General features: G+C 39.0%; 7 protein-coding genes across 10 annotated transcripts; 2 read left to right on the top strand and 5 right to left on the bottom strand.

The window, feature by feature from the left end:
* Positions 1-1,005: 1,005 nt before the first annotated feature.
* LOC119994484 (scarecrow-like protein 9) lies at positions 1,006-4,312 on the top strand. The gene is made up of 3 exons (XM_038841234.1): positions 1,006-1,196; positions 1,457-3,900; positions 4,005-4,312. The coding sequence occupies exon 2, from the start codon at positions 1,541-1,543 to the stop codon at positions 3,803-3,805; it is 2,265 nt and encodes a 754-aa protein (XP_038697162.1). The 5' UTR covers positions 1,006-1,196; positions 1,457-1,540; the 3' UTR covers positions 3,806-3,900; positions 4,005-4,312.
* Positions 4,313-4,375: 63 nt separating this feature from the next.
* On the bottom strand, positions 4,376-5,465 carry LOC119994499 (UPF0161 protein At3g09310). 2 transcript variants are annotated; one of them, XM_038841235.1, is made up of 4 exons: positions 5,161-5,465; positions 4,993-5,055; positions 4,740-4,895; positions 4,376-4,620 (listed from the first exon to the last, which is right to left on the bottom strand). In XM_038841235.1, the coding sequence occupies exons 1-4, from the start codon at positions 5,342-5,344 to the stop codon at positions 4,562-4,564; spliced, it is 462 nt and encodes a 153-aa protein (XP_038697163.1). In that variant the 5' UTR covers positions 5,345-5,465; the 3' UTR covers positions 4,376-4,561. The 2 variants fall into 2 exon arrangements, with proteins under 2 accessions (XP_038697163.1, XP_038697164.1); XM_038841236.1 differs by having other exon boundaries at positions 4,755-4,895; positions 5,161-5,461.
* A 363-nt stretch (positions 5,466-5,828) lies between these two features.
* On the bottom strand, positions 5,829-8,763 carry LOC119989110 (uncharacterized protein At5g02240-like). Its single transcript, XM_038834431.1, has 7 exons — positions 8,429-8,763; positions 7,427-7,698; positions 7,214-7,250; positions 7,022-7,119; positions 6,784-6,845; positions 6,318-6,441; positions 5,829-6,204 (listed from the first exon to the last, which is right to left on the bottom strand). Exons 1-7 carry the CDS (start codon positions 8,619-8,621, stop codon positions 6,085-6,087), a joined length of 906 nt encoding a protein of 301 aa, XP_038690359.1. The 5' UTR covers positions 8,622-8,763; the 3' UTR covers positions 5,829-6,084.
* Positions 8,764-9,495: 732 nt separating this feature from the next.
* On the bottom strand, positions 9,496-11,257 carry LOC119995147 (suppressor of disruption of TFIIS-like). The gene is made up of 7 exons (XM_038841548.1): positions 11,081-11,257; positions 10,927-10,992; positions 10,729-10,826; positions 10,489-10,614; positions 10,067-10,396; positions 9,905-9,970; positions 9,496-9,827 (listed from the first exon to the last, which is right to left on the bottom strand). Exons 1-7 carry the CDS (start codon positions 11,139-11,141, stop codon positions 9,675-9,677), a joined length of 900 nt encoding a protein of 299 aa, XP_038697476.1. The 5' UTR covers positions 11,142-11,257; the 3' UTR covers positions 9,496-9,674.
* Positions 11,258-13,926: 2,669 nt separating this feature from the next.
* On the bottom strand, positions 13,927-19,815 carry LOC119984752 (ATP-dependent zinc metalloprotease FTSH 10, mitochondrial-like). Of its 3 annotated transcripts, XM_038828861.1 has the most exons (9): positions 19,566-19,815; positions 19,210-19,471; positions 19,038-19,109; positions 18,321-18,451; positions 17,137-17,607; positions 16,256-17,023; positions 15,669-15,896; positions 14,839-15,303; positions 13,927-14,155 (listed from the first exon to the last, which is right to left on the bottom strand). In XM_038828861.1, the coding sequence occupies exons 1-9, from the start codon at positions 19,629-19,631 to the stop codon at positions 14,141-14,143; spliced, it is 2,478 nt and encodes an 825-aa protein (XP_038684789.1). In that variant the 5' UTR covers positions 19,632-19,815; the 3' UTR covers positions 13,927-14,140. The 3 variants fall into 3 exon arrangements, with proteins under 3 accessions (XP_038684789.1, XP_038684784.1, XP_038684794.1); XM_038828856.1 differs by lacking the exon at positions 13,927-14,155 and having other exon boundaries at positions 14,610-15,303; XM_038828866.1 differs by lacking the exon at positions 13,927-14,155 and having other exon boundaries at positions 14,610-15,303; positions 18,321-18,448.
* Positions 19,816-20,147: 332 nt separating this feature from the next.
* Positions 20,148-22,083, bottom strand: LOC119984778 (probable WRKY transcription factor 49). The gene is made up of 3 exons (XM_038828890.1): positions 21,782-22,083; positions 21,549-21,692; positions 20,148-20,753 (listed from the first exon to the last, which is right to left on the bottom strand). Exons 1-3 carry the CDS (start codon positions 22,057-22,059, stop codon positions 20,276-20,278), a joined length of 900 nt encoding a protein of 299 aa, XP_038684818.1. The 5' UTR covers positions 22,060-22,083; the 3' UTR covers positions 20,148-20,275.
* A 1,736-nt stretch (positions 22,084-23,819) lies between these two features.
* Positions 23,820-24,384, top strand: LOC119984794 (cyclin-dependent protein kinase inhibitor SMR4). Its single transcript, XM_038828911.1, has one exon. It carries the CDS (start codon positions 23,969-23,971, stop codon positions 24,146-24,148), a length of 180 nt encoding a protein of 59 aa, XP_038684839.1. The 5' UTR covers positions 23,820-23,968; the 3' UTR covers positions 24,149-24,384.
* The last annotated feature ends 1,222 nt before the right edge of the window (positions 24,385-25,606 follow it).

Here is a 25,606-nt window from a genome sequence, read left to right as displayed (position 1 = left end):
ATTTTTAGGGATAAGGAAAAAAAAAAAAAAAAGGTGCAGGATAAAAAAAGAATCTTTTGGCTTGCTCCGGTACACGAGAATAAAAATACATGAAAAGCAATACTCTTTTGGTTCTTTTTCAAATAACTACCGAAAGCAACAATTCAATTGGTATGTGTTCGACTACAAAAGTCCTGCCAATCATTGTCACACAGTACATACTAATATGTATTTATCTATTAAAACACTGTGAATAAAAAAAAAATTCAAAGAGGGCTAACCATTGACAATAAACTTGTAAGCTTAGAAAAAACAATTGCGCAATAGAATTATGGTACACTATTGTCTATTGACATGACCAAACAAGCGTTGATTCGGGTGTGGGCTATCTTTTAGACTGCACAATTCAGTTTTATATATGACTGTTTTTAGTCATTTGGAAATCGGGAACTCGAGAAACAAATGACACAGCCACGTTAAGAGAATAGAGTAGATACCTATCAGCGGGGATGAACATTGTTTGCACTCTATTTTTTATTAAGTATATCTTATTTTAATGTATTTTTAAAGAGTTAATGGGATGTATTTAAAAAAAAATGAGGTCTAAATAATGTTCATCTTAAACGGGTCAAATCTACAATGGACGAGCAAAAGCAATTTGATAAGAGGGTCAGGGACCCACCTATTGTTGTGAATATGTTAACGTGGCAGAACGACCCACGTACACGAGTAATCCACCCATGTGAGCCTCTCTAGTCTCCACCTTTAAAGGACAGTTTGGTGAATATACATTTGGGAGAAAAGTGGAAACTCTGGAAAGCGTAAGCGATAGTGCTTCATTTAAATTTTAAACCGACTGTTTCTGGTTTATGGATTACTTTAAAGTTCGGCTCTTTCTAAAAGGGCCAAAAGCCCAAAACAAATGAAAAGCCCAAACGTTTCGTTCCTAAATCGACACGTGTCTAAAAATGACAAGCTATGCAGCACGAGTCCACACTACAGTCCCATTATTTACAGGAAGACAAAGCAGCGGCTGTAATTCCTTTTCTTTTACATTTCTCCAGAGAGGAAGGCTTTTTCTCGACAGTTCTTCCACACTAAATTGCGCTGCACCCTAATGTTTAATTGTTTATGATCTCCCACTCCCACTCCCACTTTGTTTTTCTCTGTTTCTGCTCCGCTGCTTCTTCTGAAGCTAAGGTTTCAACTCGCAACAGGTTATGATTTTTGCTCTTTCTTTCTGCTGTTTTTTTTAGCTTTCTGGATCTTTCAGTATTGCATTTTTAGCTGGTTTACTGTCATGCGTGGATTGATTTTTGTGCTTTCTTCACTTACTATTTATGATATTCTCTTTCACCAATAGAACTTGTGGAAGTACTTGTTCTCAATGACTGAAATTTTGGAATCTCTTTGCTTAGTTGATACTATATTAGATACTCTAAAGGGTATTTTTTATGGCCATTTTTGGGGGGTTTAGGTACTTAAAAGTGAGCTAATTTGAAGAATAATCAACCGTGATTCGAAAGAAGAGGGGATTGGATTTAGGTATTTGCAGAAGTAGATGGTTATGGATCCGCGGTTGAGAGGGTTTTCTGGTTACATGAATGGAATGGGATTAGGAAACCAACCAATATCAGTTCTTCCAAATCATAATCTTGTCGCTGGACACAGCTTCGAAAACAGCCTAATTGATCATAACTTAAGGCCACATTGTTATGTTCCATCTGATGATCCCAAACCGAGGAAGAGAGACCCGTATTCCACTGGCAACCATGAGGAGGATATTCCGGAAGATTGCGATTTTTCTGATACAATTTTGGGTTACATAAGCCAGATTCTTATGGAAGAAGACATGGAGGACAAGACTTGTATGTTTCGAGATTCTTTGGGTCTTCAAGCTGCTGAGAAATCATTCTACGATGTGCTCGGCAAAAACTACCCTCCTTCACCAGAGCCTCATAAGCAGAGTTATGTCCATCAAAATGGCCAAATCCCCAACGATAACTTGTATGGAAGTTATAGCAATGGGGTAAGTAATGACGGTGCCATGAGAACCTGTTTAGTTGACAATAATTGGATTAAGAATATGGGTGCCTATAGTTCCTTTCAAGTGCAGAGTCTTCCTGTTTCTTGCATATCCCAATCGTCTTGTAGCTCTTTGAACAGTGTAATTACTAGTGTGGATGGGACGCTGGATTCTCCGAGCAGTACTCTTTGGGTTCCTGATCAGAATACAGAGCGCCAATCTATATGGCAATTCAAGAGGGGGGTTGAAGAGGCTAGGAAGTTTCTTCCGATTGGTAATGAGTTATTTGTTAAGTTGGATATGAATGGGTCATTAACTCAGGTTGCCAAGGGAGGGATGAGTGATGTGGCATTGAAGATTGAGAAAAGAGACGAGGAAGAGTACTCACCGAGTGGATCGAGGGGAAGGAAGAATCCTCACAGGGATGATGCTGATTTAGAGGAGGTGAGGAGTAACAAGCAGGCAGCAATTTATATAGAAACCACTTTACGATCGGACATGTTTGATGATGTGCTGCTTTGTAAGGTGGGGAAAGGTCTATCTGATTGGACTGCTCTTCGTGATGCTCTCAAGGAAGGAGCTAGTAAAAGTTTACGGAAGCATGACAAGCCAAAGGGATCGACTGGTGGAAAGCTTCGTGGTAAGAAACAAAGTGGGAAGAAGGATGTGGTAGATTTGAGAACGCTACTGATTCATTGTGCACAAGCTGTAGCAGCAGATGATCATAGGAGTGCACATGATTTGCTCAGGCTGATTAGGCAGCATTCTTCTCCAATTGGTGATGGAAATCAGAGATTGGCTAATTGCTTTGCAGATGGCCTTGAGGCACGACTGGCTGGTACAGGTAGCCAGATCTATAAAGGCCTTGTTAAGAAGAGAACACCTGCTGCTGATATCTTGAAAGCTTACCGGCTATATATTGCTGCATGCCCATTCAGGAAGCTCTCTAACTTCACTGCAAACAAGACGATACAGAACATGGCAGAAAATGCAAAGAAACTACATATCATTGATTTTGGCATCCTCTATGGTTTTCAATGGCCCACCCTTATTCAACGGCTCTCATTGAGACCTGATGGACCACCAAAAATAAGGATTACAGGGATTGATTTTCCTCAACCTGGTTTTCGCCCAGCAGAGCAAGTTGAGGAGACCGGACGTCGCTTGGCAGCTTATGCTGAGCATTTCAAAGTGCCATTTGAGTACAATGCCATAGCAAAGAAATGGGAAACGATTCAATTAGAGGAACTCAGGATTGAGAAGGATGAGTTCCTTGTTGTTAATTGTTTGTATAGATCTAAGAACTTGCTTGACGAAACTGTGGTAGTAGACAGTTCAAGAGATATATTCCTCAACTTCATAAGCAAGATTAATCCTGCTATTTTTGTTCATGGCATTATTAATGGTGCCTACAATGCACCCTTCTTTGTTACACGGTTCCGGGAAGCTCTATTTCATTTCTCTGCCATGTTCGATATGCTTGAAACTATAGTACCACGGGTAGACCAAGAGAGGATGCTTCTTGAGAAAGAGATTTTTGGCGGGGAAGCTTTGAATGTTATAGCTTGTGAGGGCTGGGAGAGGGTGGAGAGGCCAGAAACATACAAGCAATGGCACGTCCGTCACTTGAGGGCAGGTTTTGCTCAGGTCCCTTTGGACAGAGAGATTGTAAACAAGGCAACTAACAGAGTGAGGTCAAGTTACCACAGGGATTTCATAATCGACGAAGATAGCCGATGGATGTTGCAGGGATGGAAGGGCCGTATTGTGTATGCCCTTTCTGCTTGGAAGCCTGCCTAAGTCACTTGGATCATGTGTGAGAGCCAGCTGATTAGCTCTCAGGTGCTGCCACTGGCTTTCTTAGGTGCATTTACTGAGAGAATGAAAGGACCAAGGTACTTGCTGGCTCTTCACTTTCTATTCTTTCATTTCTCTCTGTTTTGTTACTTTTCTAATCCTCAAAATAACTTCTTTTTGGAAACTTTCGTCGACCTGACAGGGAAATGAGGTTGTTGACTCCAATGGTCGACTGATCATGATCTGGGTACTCATCGTTTACTAGGTAACTTTACAGATTAGGTGTCGTTGAATGCACATTAAGGATTCATACTGTTACTATGTAAAAGAAAACGACAGCAATTGTAATGTGTGCCAAGAGTCCATGTTTTTCCCTATCGAGTCTCTTGGTTGTGGACTGATTTTTGGGATTCTCTTCGGGGTTAGTCTTGTAATGGGCTATCTAGTTTTTCTGAGACTGTCTCCATGATTCTAATTTACCCTGCGTGGAACAGGGCAGTTTTGCTTTCACCTAAATTCTATAAAATTGCATTCCTCATGTATGGTTGTGACAAGGTTCCCAGAGTGAAAGCGATTGAATGCACATATTGAAAGAGATTATATTCAACTAATAAACAAATTCAGTCTCGACTTCTAGCCTCCAAACAATACAGATATGATAATAGAGCATCAACAAAGGTAGACATGATAGTAATACACAGATGACAAAAGAAGGTATGACTGACCTGAAAGAGAACAAAAACAGTATATTTAGCTTAATCATTCTTCAGATGGAGCTTCCTCATCAAACCATCGCGGAGGATCAAATCCAGAGCCACCTGGAAAATTGAAAACAAGCTCATAATCTCTGTTATGAATATTCATTTAAAAAACAAACAAACAATGCAGTGCAGAATTTAAATTTGATGTGTTGAAAATAAGTAAGGAAAGAACCTACAACAAGATTGATTACCAAGAGGATTGCAACGACAGAGACGCCAGGCAGTCAAGATTGTTCCCTTCGCAACTCCATATTTCTTGTATGCTTCCATCGAATACTCGCTACATGTAGGAACATAACGGCAACTCCTCGGTATTACAGGCGAGATTTCCCCTGTTTGGTCCGTAATTGTTTGATTATTTTGATTTAAAATTTGAAAACAGATATCAAACAAATATAATCAGAGATTGATGAATATATATGTACTTACTTTTGTAGAATTTCAGCACAGATAATGCTACTTTTACTCCCAAATCATTCACTTCATCATCATCTGCTTCAAAACACAAAAAATAAAAAAATAAAAACTAAAAGAAAATTTTGATTTATCTCATACTCAGAAAATCAAGTACCCAATTCGAGAGGGGGAGAGGGGAACCATCTGTACTGGTTTCGTCGGAGTTTCTGTTCTTCAATACATTAAGGATTGTGCTTCGACGGGTTTGAATAGTAGAGTATACGCTTCGATTTGGGATTTTGAGTTGGGATTTGAAGCTCTTCGAATTAGGGTTTACAACGGCACGGTATTGTTGAAGGGAAGTCAATGAGAGAACAACCGCCATCTCACCGTTTTAAGTCGTTAGGATTAAGAGCTGCCCGGGTATTCACTTTCTCACTTCTTGGCCGGGTGGAAACTCGATGTAGCAGTAGGACACCGTTTAGATTTGATAAAATTTATAAAACCTTTTTTTAAAGTTCTCTCCATAAATTCAAGACAGAACGTCAAATATATTATGAGAAAATATGTTTTAAATTTATTAATAAATTCAATATTAATTTACACCCAAACAATTAGTTAGAGTGGTGGAGATAATGTGTATCACCTTGATAACAACCAGGGTTCAATATTAATTTTGCTAATTAAGAAGAGCAATTGAAATCTGTTTGTTAATTGGAAAAATTCATTGTCATGTGACATTCGCCAAGATATAAAATACAAATAAAAAAACTCCAATCCCTTGATTGGGAAATTGCTTTCAAAATATGGCTTCTGGAACCAATTGATTTCTTTTTACTCCATTTAGACATACCGAGACAACCAAGGATGCATGTACCAAATAAACACATTCAATTGCAAAGTTAAGCTGATACATACTTACAGAACCTTCACAGTGTCTCAATTTCTCTTATTTAAATGCCCAGCTACATGCTTTAAAGAAACGAAACACAAGCAGCTGAATATCATTATTCCTTGGGTTCTCATCCCTGATCAACACATTCAGTTACAGCATTCCGAATTGATGTTCGGTAAAGTAGTAACATAATCCTTGACCAAACACTGAAACACAGTCCAAGTTGAGGGTTAAAACCGGGTTGTAATTTGGGAGAATAGAGATTTGAAATCTTTCGTTGGGGAACCAGTTCCCTCGGGCTTTGATGCCAGATCAAATGCCTTAAATTTGGCCTCCTCAAACTGCAGTGCCTGTTTAAGATTAAAACTGGAGTGAGAAAACATTTGAAGGACCACAAAATAAACACTGAAATATGCAACACAAAGAAAGATTAGGAAAATAAATGTTCGCGCAGATACATTACCTGAATGCATACTTCAGCAACGTCAGCCCTTGCTATAGTTCTTGTCTCTGTCTTCAGAATCTCGTCATCCTTCCCCACAATCAATTCTCGGACACCTCCATCTTTATCTTGCAGCCCTCCAGCCCTTAATTAGACCAAGAAGTTACACGTCAACTGGAAAGAAAAATAGTGAAGAACCAACAACTACGACGTCACAAGAATGCCATAATTTTTGAGCAGTCACTAGAGAGAGAGTCATATGATGCTATTGTTGTATTTTACTCTACCAATCAAGGAAGACAGCTTTTTCCTAGACCAGTTACAATATACCAAAGAAAGATTTTAACCACCTTATTACTACATCTGCTAATTGATAAGACATGCTAACCTTTGCTAAAAGATCGGTTGACACCTAGACAGGATTTGTAAACCTTGTCACGAAATTAGAAAGAGAGAGACTACATTGCCATGGATTTTAATGGTTTACCGTATTATGGTGTAAGGAATACCAGAATCAGCCAAGTATTGCTCAGCCTTTCTCTTCCAAACCTGAAATGAGACAACAGAAGGAAGCTATTGAAAGAAGGTAGAGAGAACAACAAAGTCCAATAAGAAGTCCAGCAAACACCAAGGAGAATTGCAATGTGGTTCTGGCAAGCATAAAAAAACAACCGTAATACGGTAATAGGAGTTATTTAGAGGCGATGAGAAGGAGGCCTACTAACCAATATGTTTCCATTTCCAAGGCTGTTCAACGGATTATTAAGGTCTGTTCCACCCATAGAACCAACTAACACAATTTGTTTTACTCCTGCAGCCTTAGCTGTGCATACAATAATATAATTCAGGTTATGCGTACAAAATGAAACTAAATTAGTTAGGGAGAGATCAGCAAGGATGAGCAAAAAAATTCTCACCAGCATCTATCTGATTTTTTTGACCAATCCAGTCAACCTAATAGCAAAAAAAATCCATCAAAATAGAACTGTAAATGAAAATTTATCTTCTAAACAACTTATTGTGATTTATGTAGTAAGTGTGTCTCTGTGTGAGAATAGGACAAAAAAGGGGAAAGAGAAGTCGAGCAAAGGGGTATCGAAATCCTAAATTCATAAACATAAGGCCATTACCTGCTCAGGGAATGCTCCATCTTCAAAATAAAACTCAGGCCTTCCACCTTTGGATGGATCAAAATCTGGCTTCATCTTTGGCACTGCACTCGTGAGAATTATGAGAGAATCAATGCCTTCGATAGCAGGAACAATGCTGCCGGCATCTCTTATATCCCCGATAAAAACATCATCTGCCCCACCAACTTTCTCCTTGCTCTCCTGAGTTCTGACCAGACCTCTCGCAACATACTGCTCTGATCTTTCTTTCAACTTTTTATAAACTATCTGACCTGCAAAGCTCCACCAACAAAACCACTTCAATAAGCAACATAACAGGAAATATAAATCAACTATGCATCTTGAAAATAAATGAAATATACATTATCGTAAGGAAAGAAATGAAATTAATGCATTAGCTACAGCAATAACACAAGTGCCCCTTTTTAAGGTGGGACGTAGGGGTAAGCAAGAGTTCTTACATCAGTGTCCACTGTCCAATACAAATAACACCAAAAGATATGTTGCATGACCCAAATTAGGTCGTTAATTAATGAGATATACCCTTGAATTAACACAGCATAAAGTCTAAAGTTTAGGGGAACAAACAGCAAGGATTTCAGCTGTGCCATTTCGAAGTTATCGACAGATTTTAGAAGCATGTTCCTAATTCCGATCCAATTTTACTTGGGAATCCTTTGAATAAAATGCCAGTTGCGTTATCAAGTTCAGAACCATATAACGCCAAAGCATGGGTTGCAACTTCATTGTCAGAAAACCCTAAAAATTCCCCTCAAAATCTAAACTTGTCCCTTCTCTTGAGAGAAATCAAAATACACTCTACAAAAGATATAGTTCATCAGTTCACCTCATCCTCCCTAGGGACCTAAAAAATAATCGGTCGTCAGTGAAACAGCGAATCAAACAAAACACAACTCGAAAAACGTAATCACTGAAGAAATTAAATTGATTTCAGCTTTCAGAAACACAATAACAAATGAACAAGAGAGAGAGTGTGAATACCGGTTCTTCCACCAGCGCCGGTGACGAGAACGGTGCTTGTAGATATATCTGTCGTCGCCGCCGACAAAACTCTTATTTTCCGGAAACCTCTTCTGCCCCCGTTAGGGAGAAATGGCAATGAAAACGAAGTGCGACTGTATTTATGACCTTGACCAACAAATAGCTGCAGCGGGACACACGTCGCAGATGCCATTGATGGAGACTAGTAGGTGGAACTCAAATCCATACGACCACCGCGAGAGGAGCAGAATTCGCCAGACCGGTGACGAGAGAGGGAGATTTCTTGCTATCTGTTTCCTTGTTAGCCGTTAATTAGTTGTCCCTTCATTAAAAAATTCACTTCTTTATCCAACAATCTTATCCTTCTCAGATATCGTTGCGTTTCGACTTTCGAGCTGCTTCATAATTTCCATTAGTTTCAGTGGGCCTTTAAAGTATGCTGTTCTGGGCTGTTAAGGCTCATAAGCCCTCAAAGTCCTTAGGTTTAGGCCCATGGTTTCTTACATTATGCCCAACACTTGGCCTGATTGTGAGTTGGGCCTTCAAGTGGAGCAAATGGAGGCCCAACACATGCCCAATAAGAAATATGTTGGGCCGATGAAGCGAAGAATTATTTCTTGCCGCCAACGGCGATTAAGAGACCTGGGTGGGCTTGATTTCGAGGCCTAACTATTAGCCCGCAGGCACTCCAGCCCGTGCTCTTTGGATTTGGTATTGATAGACCTCTTTTTCGTCTGTCAGCCCAACCCTTGACGTGATTGCTAGTTGGGCCTTAACTGGACAATCGCAGGCCTAGCTGCACTTCAACTTTCATCCAAGCCCAAAAAGAGCTCTGTTGGACCTTCCAAGCGAACGGACACGATTCGTCGATTCCCACCCCCATTGGCTCTACCACGAGTAAAGGATCGCACACATCACATCTATCTTCTTTTGTATATTTCGTCACATAGCGTGATAATCATGGTATTGAGACCTTATGATTGGTATATGATTGCGACTCCAGTTATATATATAAAAGGATCCAAGAGCAGGGGAGGTGATTAATATTGCCAAGTGTGACACAGAGGTACGCCAAGGAAGATGAATTATTTTTATTGACATTAAAATTATGAACAGAACAGAACAGAACAGAACATCTACACCATATGAATAGTGATTTGAGAAACTGGGGATGGTAGGATTCCCACTAGCAATATTTCTCCTATCATTTGTCATGATACTGATAATTAACAACATATGTTCAATTCTAAGCTGTCACTGATGCATGAACTGCAACATTGCCTGAGTAACCAACTTCTGATTTTATCTCAGCCTCCCAAAGCTCCGGTAATGCTTCCTTGATATTGTGGATGCTCTCTAGGGCATAATCCGCGCCTTTGACCCTTTGAGATTTGCCAACCTACATTCAGGAGAATCGTATTAGCAACTCCTCCAAATGTAAAACATATGGAAGACACAAAATTCCCAGTGACTAACCAGTACAGTGTGTAGGCCTACGTTCTTTCCGGCCTGGATGTTGCGGACGCTATCGTCAAAGAACAACTGAAAGGACATGAAAGATTTGGTTATAAGGCAAATAAACTTGCACTGTTGATGAATTTTGCAAGGACCTAAGTAAGTTTCAGATTCTAAACTTACAGTTCTTTGAGGATTAATGTTAGCCATCTTGAGAGCTCTCTCTATGGCTGCTTCAGATGGTTTGCATATAACGGGTGTCTTTGGTAATTCAGTACTTGGGTTTGGTTCAGTAAAATGTCCTATAATGTCAAAAATTTTAGGATTACTGTTATTAGCTACAGAATCATCAGCCCTTGATCCCACAAACGCAATGTCATCCTCATCATCAGAAACAGTGCTCTTGTGAGTAGGATTTAGGGTCTCAAAGCAGATAATCCCTTCGAAACAGTCTTCTAACCCAAGCCTGTTAAGACATTTAAGCGCATGGACCTTGTCTGCATTTGTAAAGATCTGATGCACATAAAACATAAAGACAGATAGTGTGAGAAAACAGTACCAAGCAAACCCTTTTGGCTAATTCGTCTGGTGTAGAAGGTACTTACAACTTTCCGAATAGGCAGAGTCATCAAAAGATGCCTTAAAAGAGGATCTGGTTTTAACTTCTCATAGGGTAGTCTCCCATGAACAAAACTGTGGTATTCATCATAGTCAAAGTCATAGCCAATAGCCTGCAAAGAAAAACCACAACCCAGAAATTACTTACAACTGGTCAAGACTTGTCCAAAATCCTATCCCTTTAAAGAAATTTGAATTTTTTTGATGGAAAATGAAAAAGGCATTACCCTGAGACCTGCCATGGTTGTTCCATAGTTCTTGTACAGAAGATTACCCAATGCAGTGATTTTGCTCTCTTCTATGCCAAGCTTTTCAACCACGTAATCTACAAAAGGAAATTAAATTAAACTTGAACCAACAATGGAAAGGAAGACAGACATCAAGTCATAACAAGAAGTAAGGAGCAAGGGGGATATTAGCTATACCTTGAATGTTCTTGCCACATGCAGATGCAATACCAGAACTAAGGGGATAAAGGGTGTCATCAAGATCTGCAAAATTGAAAATCATGGTTATTTAATTTTTCAGTGAAAGTTATTCAAGCCTCTGAACACATTTTACAGACTAGAAAACACCGACCAAACAAGAGGCAATCGTATTTGGGCCTTTTTGCTTGCAGGTAGCTTTCTTCGTATTCCATTTCCGATCAAAGAACCTTAAGCAGGCAACGAAATGGCAAAGAGAGAGCGAGAGAGAAAAATCAGCTGTATATGGAGAGGATTGAACTGCGAAGGAGGGGGGAGGAAAAAGGCAGCAAAGACGGGTTTAAATAGGCAGGGAAGCCCCGTTGCCTTGTGTCGAATAATTGTATTTAAAATTATTTTTATACCACGTTTAACAATTTAAAAATTAAAAAAAATATATACTGAGAAGGGAAGACCAGAAGAGGAAGGGACGAAAAAGCCTTCTCATTATTCACGTTTCCAGCTCTAAAAACGTATTGTACTTTCTGGACCCTCTTTTCTTTACACATTTCCAGTTTTGCCATCGCACTCCCTCTCCAGTCTCCTCTCATATTCCAGAATTACCCTCAATTGTCAATCAAATAAAATATCAAATTTAATTAATTAATCAATATATATATATATATAAATATTCGGGTGCGGACATCCATAACTTATAAATTATCGAGTTGCTGTTCTAACAGGTGGGATCCCTCCCACTTGTTAGCAGAGGACGTCTGCACATGAACATTAAACCAACTAGCATGTGTCGGTGAAGCACGTTCATAAGTTTTATATAAAGATGACATGATGTGTGATCATTGGCTAATGTCAATAACAATAAGGTAATGCCTATGTGAAGGCATTTTGGTCTTTGGGAGATAGATGCCGTGTTTTGTTTTTACACAACAAAAATTCCAAAAACAAAATACTTTCTTACTAGGTTCTTAATTAGGACAAGAAACCGAATTTGGTATTCCCTAATTCATAAACATCTCTCTCATGTTTTTTTAATAACCGAAAATGATATTATACAAAATTGTCATTTGTTTTCGGATGTCTAAACTCGGGATGTCAACCCTGTGCACAAAAAGATTTCCCAAAAGCCCAACATTTGGCTACAAAGATATTGTTTCTAATGGGAATCGAACTCAAGACATTACGAATTCATATGATTATAGTTCGACACATAAAGATTCACCACTACGCTATTGCCCACGTGGTTAGTCTTGTGTTTCTTTTTTTTTCTTTTTTTCTTTTTTTTCTTTTTTGGGATTTTTGAAAATTGATGTTGCATGTATTATATGTATAATTAACGATTAATATTCATCTCTCTTAAACATAACATTTGAACATTATTAGTAATTTAGTATGAGAATAGTGTGAATGATTTGAACAATGAACTGATGAAGAGGAGTGGTTGGCTTTCAGGCTTTCTATCATTAAATATGATGCAGACAATACTTTTGCTGGCACAGAATATGTGCATGAGATGACGATACGTAGATGCATCTATGAATTAATATCTACTTTCCATCGTACCAACAACCAAACAACGCCAGTATTGAATTGAGATTTTTTAGCAAACAAGTTTGTTGTAATGTATGTCTATCTCACTACTTTTTGGCTCCAGACAAATTTGTTGTAATTTATCCTGTGTTCATGTGAAAAACATTTGTGTAAGCTGGCTTGATGATCGAATTCAGACACATATCCAATATTCAAAAGATAGATTCGTATAACCACGTTGTTGGTTTAAAAAAGTCATTGCTTGTTCATATACGTGTTAATTTAAAAAATGAAAGTTACGTTAATGTGTACATCATTGGGTAGTTTTAGTCTCTATATGAACCTAATTTAATTAGAATTCAAATTCCTCGTGTTAAGCATTGGTTGTGAACAACTGTCACCTTGATTAAAATATCTACCTCAACTCAAACGCGGTGCCAAATATGGACAAACCCACATATCATTGGACTCCTCCAATCATTGTTTAGGCAGTGTTCTGGTTCGGTATTGGACATGTAAGAAAAAGATTCGCATGACTTTTTACATGCTATGTCGTAGCAAATTATATAATGTGCCAATTCTACATGTAGTCCTTGGGGCCCAGCAAGCACAATTTATATACAAACTTAATGAGCTCATTAGGGTTTTTTTTTGGCTGCAATATTATTGAATCTAGCTGGGGCTCCGCTCCAAATCATTGGTCACATTGTTGGAAGGCACCACCCTCTTCTTGGGTGTGCTTTTCCAACCAAGAGTCCATTAATGTGTGGACGTATGCGAAGGGACTTTTGCTCGATGGCACTCCCCAAGAAAATGTAGTTTCAGAAGGAACCACATCCACTCATAACTTTTGTAGTTTTGTTTGTTAACGGAAAATGACAGGAGATAAACTTGCCACTTAGATAGTTGAGAAGGGCCTAAACTCAGGTCATCAGATCCGCGTGCACAGAAATTTCTCACATGACGACAAGGCGCATGATCACAAGGATATCACTTCTAGCAAGAATTGAACTCAGGACCTCCCAATTCCATACGGTTTGGGCCTAGAGAGATTCCCCAACTAGACTATCACCCAAATGGTTAACCACACCCACCAACCACTCAATCAATTATGGTTCAAGTATCTACTTGACCACAATCTCGGAATCTAAGCCAAGAGTGAGTATTGGAAAGCACCTAAAATGTCACTTTCTATTTGCGATGGGATAAACCTCTATGGCAACTCACAGATAATGAGTGTACTACTCTCGGCTGTGTGGAAAGAATTAATTCTAAGGTGGAAATGCGTCCTTGCATGGTGGAAATCGTGTCTAGGGGGTGTTACTGCACACCACATATCTTCAAGTAATCAGTGAAGACCACTTGTCTGGGTCATCACAATCAGCCAACGACTTGGCAGTGAGTCACACAGAGCATATGGCTCAGGTTCTACAACTTACAATTTCAATAATAATCCAAAATGCATCATCTATCACAGGATAATCAGATAAGATCATGATTGAAAAGGATATTATTTCAATACCCTCCTACATTAGCTTTTACAAATAAATCAATTTCCACAGATGCAGAGTTCTAAACAAAATACATTATTTTCCTATGATGATCTTTACAAATTTAAGTTAGTCCACATCGAACAAGCAGAGACATGCAACTTGTCAATTTCAAGAAAATCGCATTTGTACAAACCTTATGTAGGCAGAACCTCCCAATTCCATACGGTTTGGGCCTAGAGAGATTCCCCAACTAGACTATCACCCAAATGGTTAACCACACCCACCAACCACTCAATCAATTATGGTTCAAGTATCTACTTGACCACAATCTCGGAATCTAAGCCAAGAGTGAGTATTGGAAAGCACCTAAAATGTCACTTTCTATTTGCGATGGGATAAACCTCTATGGCAACTCACAGATAATGAGTGTACTACTCTCGGCTGTGTGGAAAGAATTAATTCTAAGGTGGAAATGCGTCCTTGCATGGTGGAAATCGTGTCTAGGGGGTGTTACTGCACACCACATATCTTCAAGTAATCAGTGAAGACCACTTGTCTGGGTCATCACAATCAGCCAACGACTTGGCAGTGAGTCACACAGAGCATATGGCTCAGGTTCTACAACTTACAATTTCAATAATAATCCAAAATGCATCATCTATCACAGGATAATCAGATAAGATCATGATTGAAAAGGATATTATTTCAATACCCTCCTACATTAGCTTTTACAAATAAATCAATTTCCACAGATGCAGAGTTCTAAACAAAATACATTATTTTCCTATGATGATCTTTACAAATTTAAGTTAGTCCACATCGAACAAGAACAGCCATGCAACTTGTCAATTTCAAGAAAATCGCATTTGTACAAACCTTATGTAGGCAGAACCTCAGGCTCCAAGGGTGATGATCCTTCATCCTCTGCATTCCTACCCTCTGTTGTTTCCTTAGACTCCTTGCTTTCTTCTTGAAACCCTTGCTTAAACCTATCATAATTTGTTGGCTCAGCTGACTTGAATGGCCTTTCCCCCAGAACTCGTACCAAGTCGTCTTGATGGAGCACCTCTTTCTCAAGCAACAATTCTGCTATTTGAGCCACGTGCTCTTTATGCTTTTCTACAAGCTCTACTGTGCGTTCATACGCATTGGAGACCCATTCTCTTACCTCACCATCAATAATCGCGCCTGTCTTGCTACTATAGGGCTTTATCATTTCAAAACCATCATCACTTTGAGGGAAAGAAAGAAGACCCACCTTGTCACTAAAACCATAAACTGCCACTTGGGCATAAGTCATCTTAGTCACTTTCTCCAAATCATTTTGAGCACCTGTTGAAATTTTCCCTAGTAAAACCTATACCAAAGAAAAAATAAATGCCGAATAAAGGAGGTTAGTTGCATAACTGCAAGAAATATTAGTTGTGAACTTTTTCATCAAAGAATTATTCACAAATTTTTAAAAGATCTTGTTGCATGAGTGTAGAGCATAGATTCCAAGTCTAGAATCTGACATCAGCTTGTATTCCAAGAAACTCCAGCTCAACACACCTAAATCCTAATAGCCTAAAATAAGAAAATTGAGACCTAGCTTAGCTATATCTTTCGTTGGTGCTAGATTAGCATTTCTCAGTAAGGCATAATTCTAATTTACTCATCCAAGGAGATTAGGGTATAAAGACGAAAAAAGAAGAAAAAAGAAGAAGGGAGCATGAGAATTACCTGCTCAGCAGCTCGACCACCAAGTGTCATACAAGTCATATCAAAGAGTTGCTCCTTTGTCATCAAAAGATTTTCACTGGGAACATACTGGGCAAATCCAAGTGCCGCGGTCCCACGAGGTACAATGGTCACCTTCAGCAAGGGTTCTGCATGTTCCAAGAACCAACCAGTAACAGCATGACCAGATTCATGATAAGCAACAGTACGCCGTTCCAGTTTGCTTATAACCTGCATAAATAAAAGAGGTGAAGCTCATATTCATCGTCAAGCATTAAAGACAGAATATAGTTATTCCGTTCTCACCTTAAGTTAGCTTTACATTATCAGAGTCTAAGCTTCGATACAAGAGTAGAGCAAAGGGGGAAAAAATTCTGGTCAAACACATTGCAAAACACACGGATCTAGAAAGTTGTTATCAAAGAAAGAGCCATCACAAGAAATGGCTCCACAAATTTATCAAGCCCCAAGCATTTTCCAGTTCTTTAACTAATGAAAATGCAGATATCTTATATTTTAGCAACAGAATCATGTGCATAGGTCAATGAAGGAGGTGGAAAAAAGTACAGTATGAAGGAGAAATAAGATACCTTGTTCTTTTTTTCCAAACCCCCAATGACCCGGTCTATGGCTGCCTCGAAATGTTCCATCGTGATCTGTGCACTCTCATTTCTTGCAGCTATCAAAGCAGCCTCATTGCAAATGTTTGCAATGTCTGCTCCAGCAAATCCAGGAGTGAGAGCTGCAAGCCTCTGAGAGTAAAATGATGGCTCCTTATCAAGTTTCAGCTTCTTCAAATATATCTGAAAAATCTGATCACGGCCCTTTATGTCAGGTTTATCAATTGTAATTTGACGATCAAACCGACCAGGCCTCAAAAGGGCTTTGTCAAGAATATCAGGCCTATTTGTGCCAGCAAGTACAACAACTCCAGAGGTGGTGCCAAATCCATCCATTTCAACGAGCAACTGATTAAGAGTACTTTCACGCTCATCATTGCCACCGGAAAAGCCTCCACGCCCTCTTGCCCGACCAATGGCATCGATCTCATCAATGAATACTATACTGGGTGCACATTTTCTTGCCTCTTCGAATAAATTTCTAACTCTGGCTGGCCCAACACCAACAAACATTTCCATGAAATCTGACCCAGATATGGATAGGAAAGGCACACCAGATTCGCCAGCAGTAGCTTTTGCCAGAAGAGTCTTCCCTGTGCCAGGAGGCCCAACAAGAAGTGCACCTTTCGGAATTTTCGCTCCTAGCTCCTCGTACTTCTTTGGGTTCCTCAGGAAATGTACAAACTCCATGATTTCTTGTTTTGCCTCATCGCATCCAGCTACATCTTTAAAAAATACCTAGATAAAAAATTGGTGTCATGAGTATAACTATAAGTGATCCCAACCAGTCTGTTCTAAATTGCAATTCATTGTCTGTCCAACCAATAATCACATTTAAATGTATGACAAACCTTATTTTTGGTATTCTTATCCATTTTTGCAACCTGTGCTTTTCCAATACTAAATATTCCTCGGCCACCTCGGCCACCAGGAGTACCAAATCCACTCTGCATTTTTCTCCCCATGAACCAGAGGGCTCCAAGAAGCAAGGCTGTTGGAGCAAACCTCATTAACTCTGCGAACCAGTTAATTTCTTCTCCATAAATTACAGGAACATAATCATGAGGGTCTATCCCCAGCACTTCCTGGGCTTCCTCTAGCTTCTCCTCAAAGGATTCAACACTCCCTATGTTAAAATAGTACTTATATTGGCAACCATTGCTTCCGCCAGTGCTGTTTCCATGGGAAACATCATCATTGGTTTGATTTGCGCTGCGCGGGGAGCTCCTCACACAGACTTTTGCAACAGATTTATTCGAAACAACAATGTGGTCCACGAGACCAGGTTCAAGTAGCTTGTTTTTAAACTCTTGGAAACTAATCTGATAAATTAGGGGGCAGAGGGAATTAGCAGTGTAAGAAAGAACCACACCATGTCATCAGAAGCTTAGAGTACAAAATGCAAAGACATCAATAATCCAAAGATAAAGCTCCTATTCTTGAAGGAAATTGCACTAGAATTTCTTTTGTACTGAGAAAAGCATTTCATGTTCAAAAGGGAATGCAACATCACACCTAGATAAGAAATGCAAATGAAATTTCATACTTCATTCACTAGCCAGTTTTCTTCCACAACCTTGCATTCCCTTAAGAGCAATATAATAAATACATGATTACAGGCATTGCATAAAAATCAAAAAGACTTCATTGAGTTCATAACATTGATAAGAATTACCTCCAAATGAATGAACACCATGTATATTTGAGAAAATCGGTTTATATTTATTGACTATCAACATTTAATTCTAACAAAAAGGTCATATTGCACACCCCTTGTGTGCCTCAATGCATGTCCTTTTTCTTTGAAGAAAAAAATTATAACTGGAGGCCAAGAACAGTGCAAATATACATCCTCCGCAGCAACTACAAAGATGCCTGGTACAGAAAATGAACATGCACCACAAAATGTACGCTATAACACCAGTCTATTTCAAATCTACCAAATAATTAAAAATTAAAGACAGTGAACAAGTTATATGCCCATCAGAAAGATGTATAACATTTATTTATGCAAGCAAAATAGAAAAATGCAAACCTCCTTCTGCTCACGAGGACGAGAAAAAATTGATGAATACAGAAAGAACATGATCAATAAAGACACGATTGCGTTTTGCCAAAGTTTCATGATGTCCTGGGAATTCCCATTATCACCTCCACTCGAGTCTTCTAGACAAGCACAAAAAAATTAAGCATAATCAGCTCTAAAAAGAGACTTTAGTCAACAAATGTGGGTCAGCCTGTAGTTCAATATAACTGAATAATCAGTAACCTCTGCAGACTAAATAAAGACATCATTTTAGACCATAACATTGATTAACATGACTAATGATGCCAACTGTTTGCCTGTGCCGCATCAGGGACAAACACCCATCAGCAGATGGCAAAATTTCCTTAAGTGCATCAAAGTATTTGACAGCACAACAAGAACATATACAAACACACATTAATGATAAGTGAAGATGCAAAGAAAGTTGTGTTATCAAATAATATCTCAAAGACGCAAACTGCAATTGGACTCTCGGCATGGCATTTCCTGCCACCGAAAAAGAAAAAGACAGGGAAAATATTGTTAATAATCCATATTGCATTCATTAATTTAGTGTTGTACCTAATATGAACAGCATAATACTGTTCGCAAATGTAAAGTTAAGTCTAGATTATTAACCAACATCTAAATTAAACAAATGGATGAGCTAGCCATCAAGAAACAAAAACAAGGACCGTTATTGGCCCTAAAAACACAAACTCGTACCTTTTGACTCAGATTTCTGTTCATTAGCTTTGGGGATTTCCTTTTTACCCTTTGGATAGTACTTCTCATATTCTACATTAAGAAACAACAGCAGAGGGATATGAAGAAAGCAGTGAAGCACAAAGTGACTAAAAACCATACACACACAGAAGGCAAAGATTAGTTTACATACTTCCTTCCTTCGGAGCTTCGCTCGAGAAAAATCTGCAAAACCTAGGGTTTGCAATAAGGAAATTCCCATTCAACAAGAGTGGATTCTTCAGGAGCTCTTTTCCAGCTCCAGTAGACGTTAAAAAGCCGCTCAGCCCTAATCTATCATCTACGCATGACGTGGACGCACCACCGCCCAGCGTCTTCGTTGTCGTCGATATCGAAATCGAATCATCCAATAACGAAGTAGCCCTGCTATATCTATAATTTCCCGAAATCACATCCTAAAAACGAAATCAAAACAATTTAACAACAGAACATAAATTTGAACAAAAGAATATATTCGCATAAAACATTAAAATCTAAGAATGCAATTACTCTTAGGAATGTGAAACGGGCACCGCGAGAAGAAGCAGAGGAGCCGATTCTTGAGAAAATCATCATATTGGCGATGGTAAAATTAATCAGGAGAATAAATTAATAACAGCAACGAAACACCAGATAGAGCTTAGAATCTCTGTTTGGCTTGTAAGAGAACGAACAGATTTTTTCTTTCTTCTGTTAATTCCAATTTGTTATAGCGATTTCGAAAGTAGAGATGAAATGCGCGGCGGAGCGAGAAAATTAGTGAATTACATTATTCGATTACCAGAACCAGAGAACAGGCCTTCGTTCGAATTACTGAATTACCCTTATATATGTCAGGATGAATGCAATATTATTAGGTCATATTCGTCATTGACTCCCCTGACTATGTGGGCTGCGTAAGAGTTTTTCAGCCTGGGTATTCGTATGGGCTTTTGTACCGAGCCTGATGTCTTTGGGCCCAAAAATATTCATATGGGGGCTTTTGTTGCTTTAGACCCACGAGACAGACATATTTGGGCCAGTCCCATTGGTTTTGCATTTACAATAAAATATTGCACATACATATATAGAAACACAGAAGGCAAGAAAAAAACCCATGCTCCTTGTTTTCACACAATGACATTACATTAGTAAAGAAACTTCATCTAACATCATCATTCTTATACGGCATCGTTTAGATACATCAAACCCGTTAATGGGCCTTCACCTAATTGTAGTATTTAATTATTTATAGCGAAATCAAATAATGAAGATAAATAATTAGGAGACCAAGAAAGGGAAGAAGATGAAGTAGGAGGAGACGGGCAAGACGAAGGAGAAGAGGAGTTGGAAGAGACACTAATACCACACGGTGGTTTCCGAATCATTAAAGGCACCATGTCTTCAAGCAATCCTTGTGGGCTAATGTCTTCTTGGGCCAGCTCGTCCAGTGACGCAATTAGTTGTGGGCCTTGTGGCCCATGAGAACTATTGACCACGGTATCTTCTTCGGCCTCTGTTGTTTTTTGCTCTTCGTGGATTGGATTTTCTGCTGACTTCTTGGGCTTCTTGTTCTGAGGCTGGGCCGCGAAGAAATATGGGTAAGCGAAGTGCAAATGTAGGCCTTCGTAGGTGATGATGAGGGTATCCGGTTCTTCACTGGATCTTTCAACCTGTTTTTTGGCACTGCATCTTGGATTGGTGCACTTGTAATAGCTCCTGCTCAAGTGCAATTTTTATGGCTATTTTAGAAAACATCATCCAATAATATTGTCAAACACTAAAAAAACTTACATCCACATCCGTCTAACATAGTCCAGCCAAGTGGTTTATAAATAACACTTAGCTTCTTTCACATTGAATATGCATTTTCTTGGATATAAGAATCAATAAAGACGGTCCATGAAAAACAAATCTGTGCAGGTTCATGGCTTGTGGATAATGTCTTCAATATGTTTGGGCCGAGAATTTCAAAAAATCTTACCGAGATGTAGAGTTTGAATGCAATATATTTATTTATTTTTTGGCTGATTTACGGTGTATTACTAAATGGAATCTCAGTAGCAGGACTGCCTATATTTGTAAGAAATCAAACGAGAAATTCAAATTTGGAAACCAACTACTGGTGACATATGGAAAAGTTTTGCAGGTGCATCTTTCAACTACAGACACTATTAACTAGTAGCCATTGAATTGTGTAAAGCCAAAACTACTACTGAAAATACTTATTTGCAGGAACAGGACAAACCCAGATGCTTAATTATCTATACACATATATGTATATATACTTATGTAGTCTTGAGAATGTTTTAACACTTTCTGACATTAATTCAACAATGCGTGGGACATGATAATAATGAGCTATGTAGGATTAGAAGAATCAAAAACACAAATATTATGAACAGAGTAAATTTTATCTGTGTTAGTAAGTAATAAGGTGTAGTTTGATTCATACTTTAATTCCTTGTGACACTGAAAAGGAGTTAAAAAGCAAGGAAAAACATAAAAACTTACCTAGGATTGGGGCTGTTTTTGATTGATTTCTGCCCATACTTCCTCCATTTATATCCATCATCAGCCATCCCATATCCACAGCTCTTGATCTTCAGAGTATACTTATGCTCAATCTTACTCATATTCCTTTCAAACGTTGAAATCCTACAAAACCAACATAAGGGCATAAAAACAGAAGCTCATATAACTTGGTCATGAAACAAAAACAAAAAAACAAGTCCAAACATTCAGACCTGGACTGATGAGATTGGACATGATCTTGTCTGGTTGCGGTCACCGACAGAGCACTTTCAATGTCTCCAATCGTTGGCCCTGAATACACATTGGAGATAAGCTGTTTGATGATGTTTTCGTCAGTAAATCTTGGTTTTTGGAAATCAGTTAAGCTTGTTGTATTATCTGGCTCTGCTGCAAAGACAGGTGAATCGTCATAGAGAAGCTCTCTCAGAAAGTCATCATCCCATGATGACCCATCAAACCAAGTGTTTGTGTTTATTACTTCCTCCTCCATTGATGTTTTCACAGAGTTTCTGAGTTTAAGAAATGTAAGAGAGGAAGAAAGGATTAATAAGAGAAGAAGATGAGTGGAGTAGATGTAGAGGGGTTTGTGACGTCTACGTGCCCTCTTTGACTTTTTAAAGCAAATCTGTGTTGACTTCTGTGAAAAACCTGTCAACGGTAGCATTGCATTTCAGGTTAACTGTAACACTGGGGGCCAAGGTCACACCACCTATTTATTTCTCATGCATTTTGCTGATGTAAATTGTTTCGGTAACTAAGGTTGATTTCACAAGACAAAATTCCTCTTGTGGTCATAGGTGGCTCTCGTCACTACTTATCTCCTCACTTTCTGGCATTTTATAGTGAAACGTCATTAATTTGTAGTCATCTTTTGTCTTTGTTATATTGTTTTGATGGGATGGTTGCATAGATGCTATATACATGTGGACCAACCTTTGCCTGACCCCATGACCCTAGTTCATCAACCAAAGCAATAGTCAACCACTAAAGAATTCATTAAAATTATACTAGATTAATAAAATAAAAGATATATAGTAGATTAATCAAGCTATTTCAACTCTCGTTATAGTATAAGACAAGTTTAGCAATCCGTTTGGTAAAAAGGTTGTCTTGATTTTCAACGCTAATAGTTAAACTGTGAAAAAACCACACATTTATCTTAAAATCAACTCTAAATCCCAAAAACCACAAATTTGTATCAAAAGTGGGGGCATGTTATCTTGGTTTTTCATGTAATTTTTGCCTTAATTGCATATGAAACACATTAATTTACACTGCTTATCCATTCAAACAAAATAACCCATTTGAGATTAGAAACGATTAAAATTTAAAAGAAATCGAGAAGGTCCATATACATCTCTCTTAGACATAGATGATCCCAACAAGATTGCTTCAAAGTCAGGGAAGCTTTGTTACTATTCGGCTTTGACTTTGTGATTCCTTGGAAAAAACGAAACATCGCCATATAAGGACAATGGGTTGACTGTCAGAAGTGGGCTTAGGTTAGCTGCACGGCGTCGTTTAGTGACCCGAAGTGGGCGCAGGTTTGAGACCAAATCCTTGTGGACCTTTTCTCCCCAAAAGTCAACCCTTTATCAACGGGGACGGTGGGTTTGTGATTGGTTAGCACGTGTTAGGTGGGTCCTATGCGGAGACCGGAGAGGGATGGAGCGGTTCGAGCTGTCCTTGTCGGGCCGAGGCGATAAAACTAGCTGTGTTAGCTGGGCCGAAACAAGAAAGGCCTGGATGGAGCGGTGTGAGCTGTCCTTGTCGGGCCGAGGAGCTAAAACTAGCTGTGTTAGCTGGGCCTAAACAAGAAAGGCCTGGACTTGGTGGGAGCCCATGTTCAGGATGGGTTTGGTCCCAAACTAAGATGCGTGTTTGAGCCCAAGACGGAGCCCTTTGGGCCATTGAGATGAAATCATATTACCGGATCGGGAAAGCACACAGGCCCATGTCCATCGCATATCACCGACGCAATCCCAACCGTACATCAGTTCTCAACAATTGGCGAATGGTCATGATTCAAAGAAAGCAAATCCCGCGCAAACACCGACTCAAAGTGGCGCCGCCAGATTTGACAACGATAAACAGCGTGGTATGGGCCACGTGAGACAACCATTTGATGTCAAGGATGCAATCCCTAACCGACACGTCGAAGGCACCAAACGCATTGCTTAGCTGTCACCTACGCCAACCACACGATCAAAATCGAATCAATGACGGCATCTTAAAATGAAACCAGTCACGAAAATTCCTTGCTCCCTTACATTTTTAAAATTTCAAAACTTCGAAACCAAGTTTTCTCTCCCTGTAAATTCTCCATCCATTCCCTTCTCTTCTAGTCTTCTCTGGCTTTGATTCGAGGTTTTGTTCATCGGTAGAGAGGATCTGAGTTGATGGAGGATGAGTGTACGACTCCAAAACACCGGATTCCGGCGGCGTTGGTGTGCCCACCGCCACCAAAGAAGAAATCAATGGCCGCAAAGAAGCGGGATCCACCGAAGAATGGGTACTTTCAGGCTCCAGATCTTGAAACTATATTCGCTATGCACACATCACGGGAAGCCTGGGCTTAGCTCTCTTTCACTATCATGCGCTCTGTTAGTGATTTTTCTTTTCTTTTCTGCATGATTTTTAGATTTGAAGGTATAAGAGGAAAGGGTATATAATTTGTTTGTAGCGTTTTGTTAGGGAAAACTTGAACATTCATCTGCTTCAATTTGTAATTGGGAGATTTGTTTGTTTTGTATCTTTGACATGAATTTATTGGAATCTGAAAAACCCGAATTTGAAATTGATTTGTGTCCCGCGCTAGCAGCTTCTGTTGAAATTTTACTATTACAGAAGGGGGGTCCGTTTGAAAAACTCGGGTAGAAAAGTTGAAGAGCGTGACTGGTTTTCTAGATCGTCATTCTGGTAGTATAATTGTCACTTGTTAGTTGTAATTTTGGTAAATGGTCAATGGATTTACAGCTGAAAATTTGGGTGGAAGCGATGTGTGTGATACGTAGAACAAATATAGTTATGGTGCAATTTCCACATACTTCACCTAAAACTGCATGAATTACCTCCTTTAGCTTTTGCAATTGCTTCAACCTTGAGTCTTGACCTTGACCTTGTTTGAGAAGCACTCTTTTATCACATCAAGCTCTGTTCAATGACACTTTAGACTGGCTGGGTTGCGTAAGGGGGCAGAGATGCATCCATATATACGTGGCTTGGGTTCTGGTGGCACGTCAATTAACTCACACAAGTCTGGGGAAATTTTTGAGGAATTTCACATAAGTCTGGTGGCACGTCGCAGGAAGATCTTGGTCTTGTGTGATGTCAATGTCCAAGTCTTGAATTCAGCAGTCAATACTTTCTTGGGCTTGTCAATATTGAAATTGGAAACCGTGTTAACGGCTAAACTCTGGACTAATTAGGACATTGTTTCCTACAACTGCATGATTATGAGTCTACGAACAAGAACAGAGCAGAGTCTGGAATATACAAGTCCAGTCCTATGGTTGGTCAGAGTCTCAACCCTCAAGTCTGAAATTGGTTTATCCAATATACATGTAACCATAGCACAGGACTTGGTTGGTTTAGCTTCTTGTGGCTATGCACATTGCACAAGCAACAAATGTTCGATGAGGGAAAGTTATCATAATCTCAATTTCAAGTTAATTACGATTGCTGGAAGAGCATTAACATTATGCAAATATGTGATTCAGTGATAGAGTTATAGTTACATAAAATGGACTCTCCACATATTATATGTTGTCTTGTCCATGACTCCGTGCACAGTGTGAGTTATGTACTCTCTTTTTTTTTACCTATATTTAATGTATTTTTTTAACTTCAAAATCAGGGCAGTTTGGTAATCTACTAAGGTTTAATTTTGTTTTAGTTAACTTACTTCGTAATCTAAAGAAAATGGTGCAGTGCTAAAAGGTCATATTAGCAATCAGAGTTAATTAAGATTGTTAAAGGAAAAAATTTCCTTAATCAACACTCTAAAATCCACTGCTCAACCAAAACCCTGACCAGTG

This window comes from Tripterygium wilfordii, chromosome 3 (genome assembly GCF_013401445.1).
Source record: "Tripterygium wilfordii isolate XIE 37 chromosome 3, ASM1340144v1, whole genome shotgun sequence".
Taxonomy (NCBI): domain Eukaryota; kingdom Viridiplantae; phylum Streptophyta; class Magnoliopsida; order Celastrales; family Celastraceae; genus Tripterygium; species Tripterygium wilfordii.
Note: the sequence above shows the minus strand (reverse complement) of the source record. Positions and strands in the feature narration are given on the sequence as shown.

What these genes read in the sequence shown, in the direction of transcription:
- LOC119995147 (XM_038841548.1), bottom strand. Translation starts at nt 11,141, where the DNA reads ATGGAATACGAAGAAAGCTACCTGCAAGCAAAAAGGCCCAAATACGAT. An exon ending in ATGTGGCAAGAACATTCAAG is followed by an intron (nt 10,827 to 10,926) that starts GTATAGCTAATA and finishes TTCCTTTTGTAG; the next exon opens with ATTACGTGGTTGAAAAGCTT. An exon ending in ACATTAATCCTCAAAGAACT is followed by an intron (nt 9,971 to 10,066) that starts GTAAGTTTAGAA and finishes ATGTCCTTTCAG; the next exon opens with TTGTTCTTTGACGATAGCGT.
- LOC119984778 (XM_038828890.1), bottom strand. Translation starts at nt 22,059, where the DNA reads ATGGAGGAGGAAGTAATAAACACAAACACTTGGTTTGATGGGTCATCA. An exon ending in GTCCAATCTCATCAGTCCAG is followed by an intron (nt 21,693 to 21,781) that starts GTCTGAATGTTT and finishes TTGGTTTTGTAG; the next exon opens with GATTTCAACGTTTGAAAGGA. An exon ending in AAAAACAGCCCCAATCCTAG is followed by an intron (nt 20,754 to 21,548) that starts GTAAGTTTTTAT and finishes GCACTTGAGCAG; the next exon opens with GAGCTATTACAAGTGCACCA.
- LOC119994499 (XM_038841235.1), bottom strand. Translation starts at nt 5,344, where the DNA reads ATGGCGGTTGTTCTCTCATTGACTTCCCTTCAACAATACCGTGCCGTT. An exon ending in CGACGAAACCAGTACAGATG is followed by an intron (nt 5,056 to 5,160) that starts GTTCCCCTCTCC and finishes GTTTTGAAGCAG; the next exon opens with ATGATGATGAAGTGAATGAT. An exon ending in TGTGCTGAAATTCTACAAAA is followed by an intron (nt 4,896 to 4,992) that starts GTAAGTACATAT and finishes CGGACCAAACAG; the next exon opens with GGGAAATCTCGCCTGTAATA.
- LOC119989110 (XM_038834431.1), bottom strand. Translation starts at nt 8,621, where the DNA reads ATGGCATCTGCGACGTGTGTCCCGCTGCAGCTATTTGTTGGTCAAGGT. An exon ending in AAAAAATCAGATAGATGCTG is followed by an intron (nt 7,120 to 7,213) that starts GTGAGAATTTTT and finishes TTGTATGCACAG; the next exon opens with CTAAGGCTGCAGGAGTAAAA. An exon ending in ATTCCTTACACCATAATACG is followed by an intron (nt 6,442 to 6,783) that starts GTAAACCATTAA and finishes GGTCTAATTAAG; the next exon opens with GGCTGGAGGGCTGCAAGATA.
- LOC119984752 (XM_038828861.1), bottom strand. Translation starts at nt 19,631, where the DNA reads ATGATGATTTTCTCAAGAATCGGCTCCTCTGCTTCTTCTCGCGGTGCC. An exon ending in CGAAGCTCCGAAGGAAGGAA is followed by an intron (nt 19,110 to 19,209) that starts GTATGTAAACTA and finishes TTCTTAATGTAG; the next exon opens with AATATGAGAAGTACTATCCA. An exon ending in GTTTGGAAAAAAAGAACAAG is followed by an intron (nt 15,897 to 16,255) that starts GTATCTTATTTC and finishes TTATTTATGCAG; the next exon opens with GTTATAAGCAAACTGGAACG.
- LOC119994484 (XM_038841234.1), top strand. Translation starts at nt 1,541, where the DNA reads ATGGTTATGGATCCGCGGTTGAGAGGGTTTTCTGGTTACATGAATGGA.
- LOC119984794 (XM_038828911.1), top strand. Translation starts at nt 23,969, where the DNA reads ATGGAGGATGAGTGTACGACTCCAAAACACCGGATTCCGGCGGCGTTG.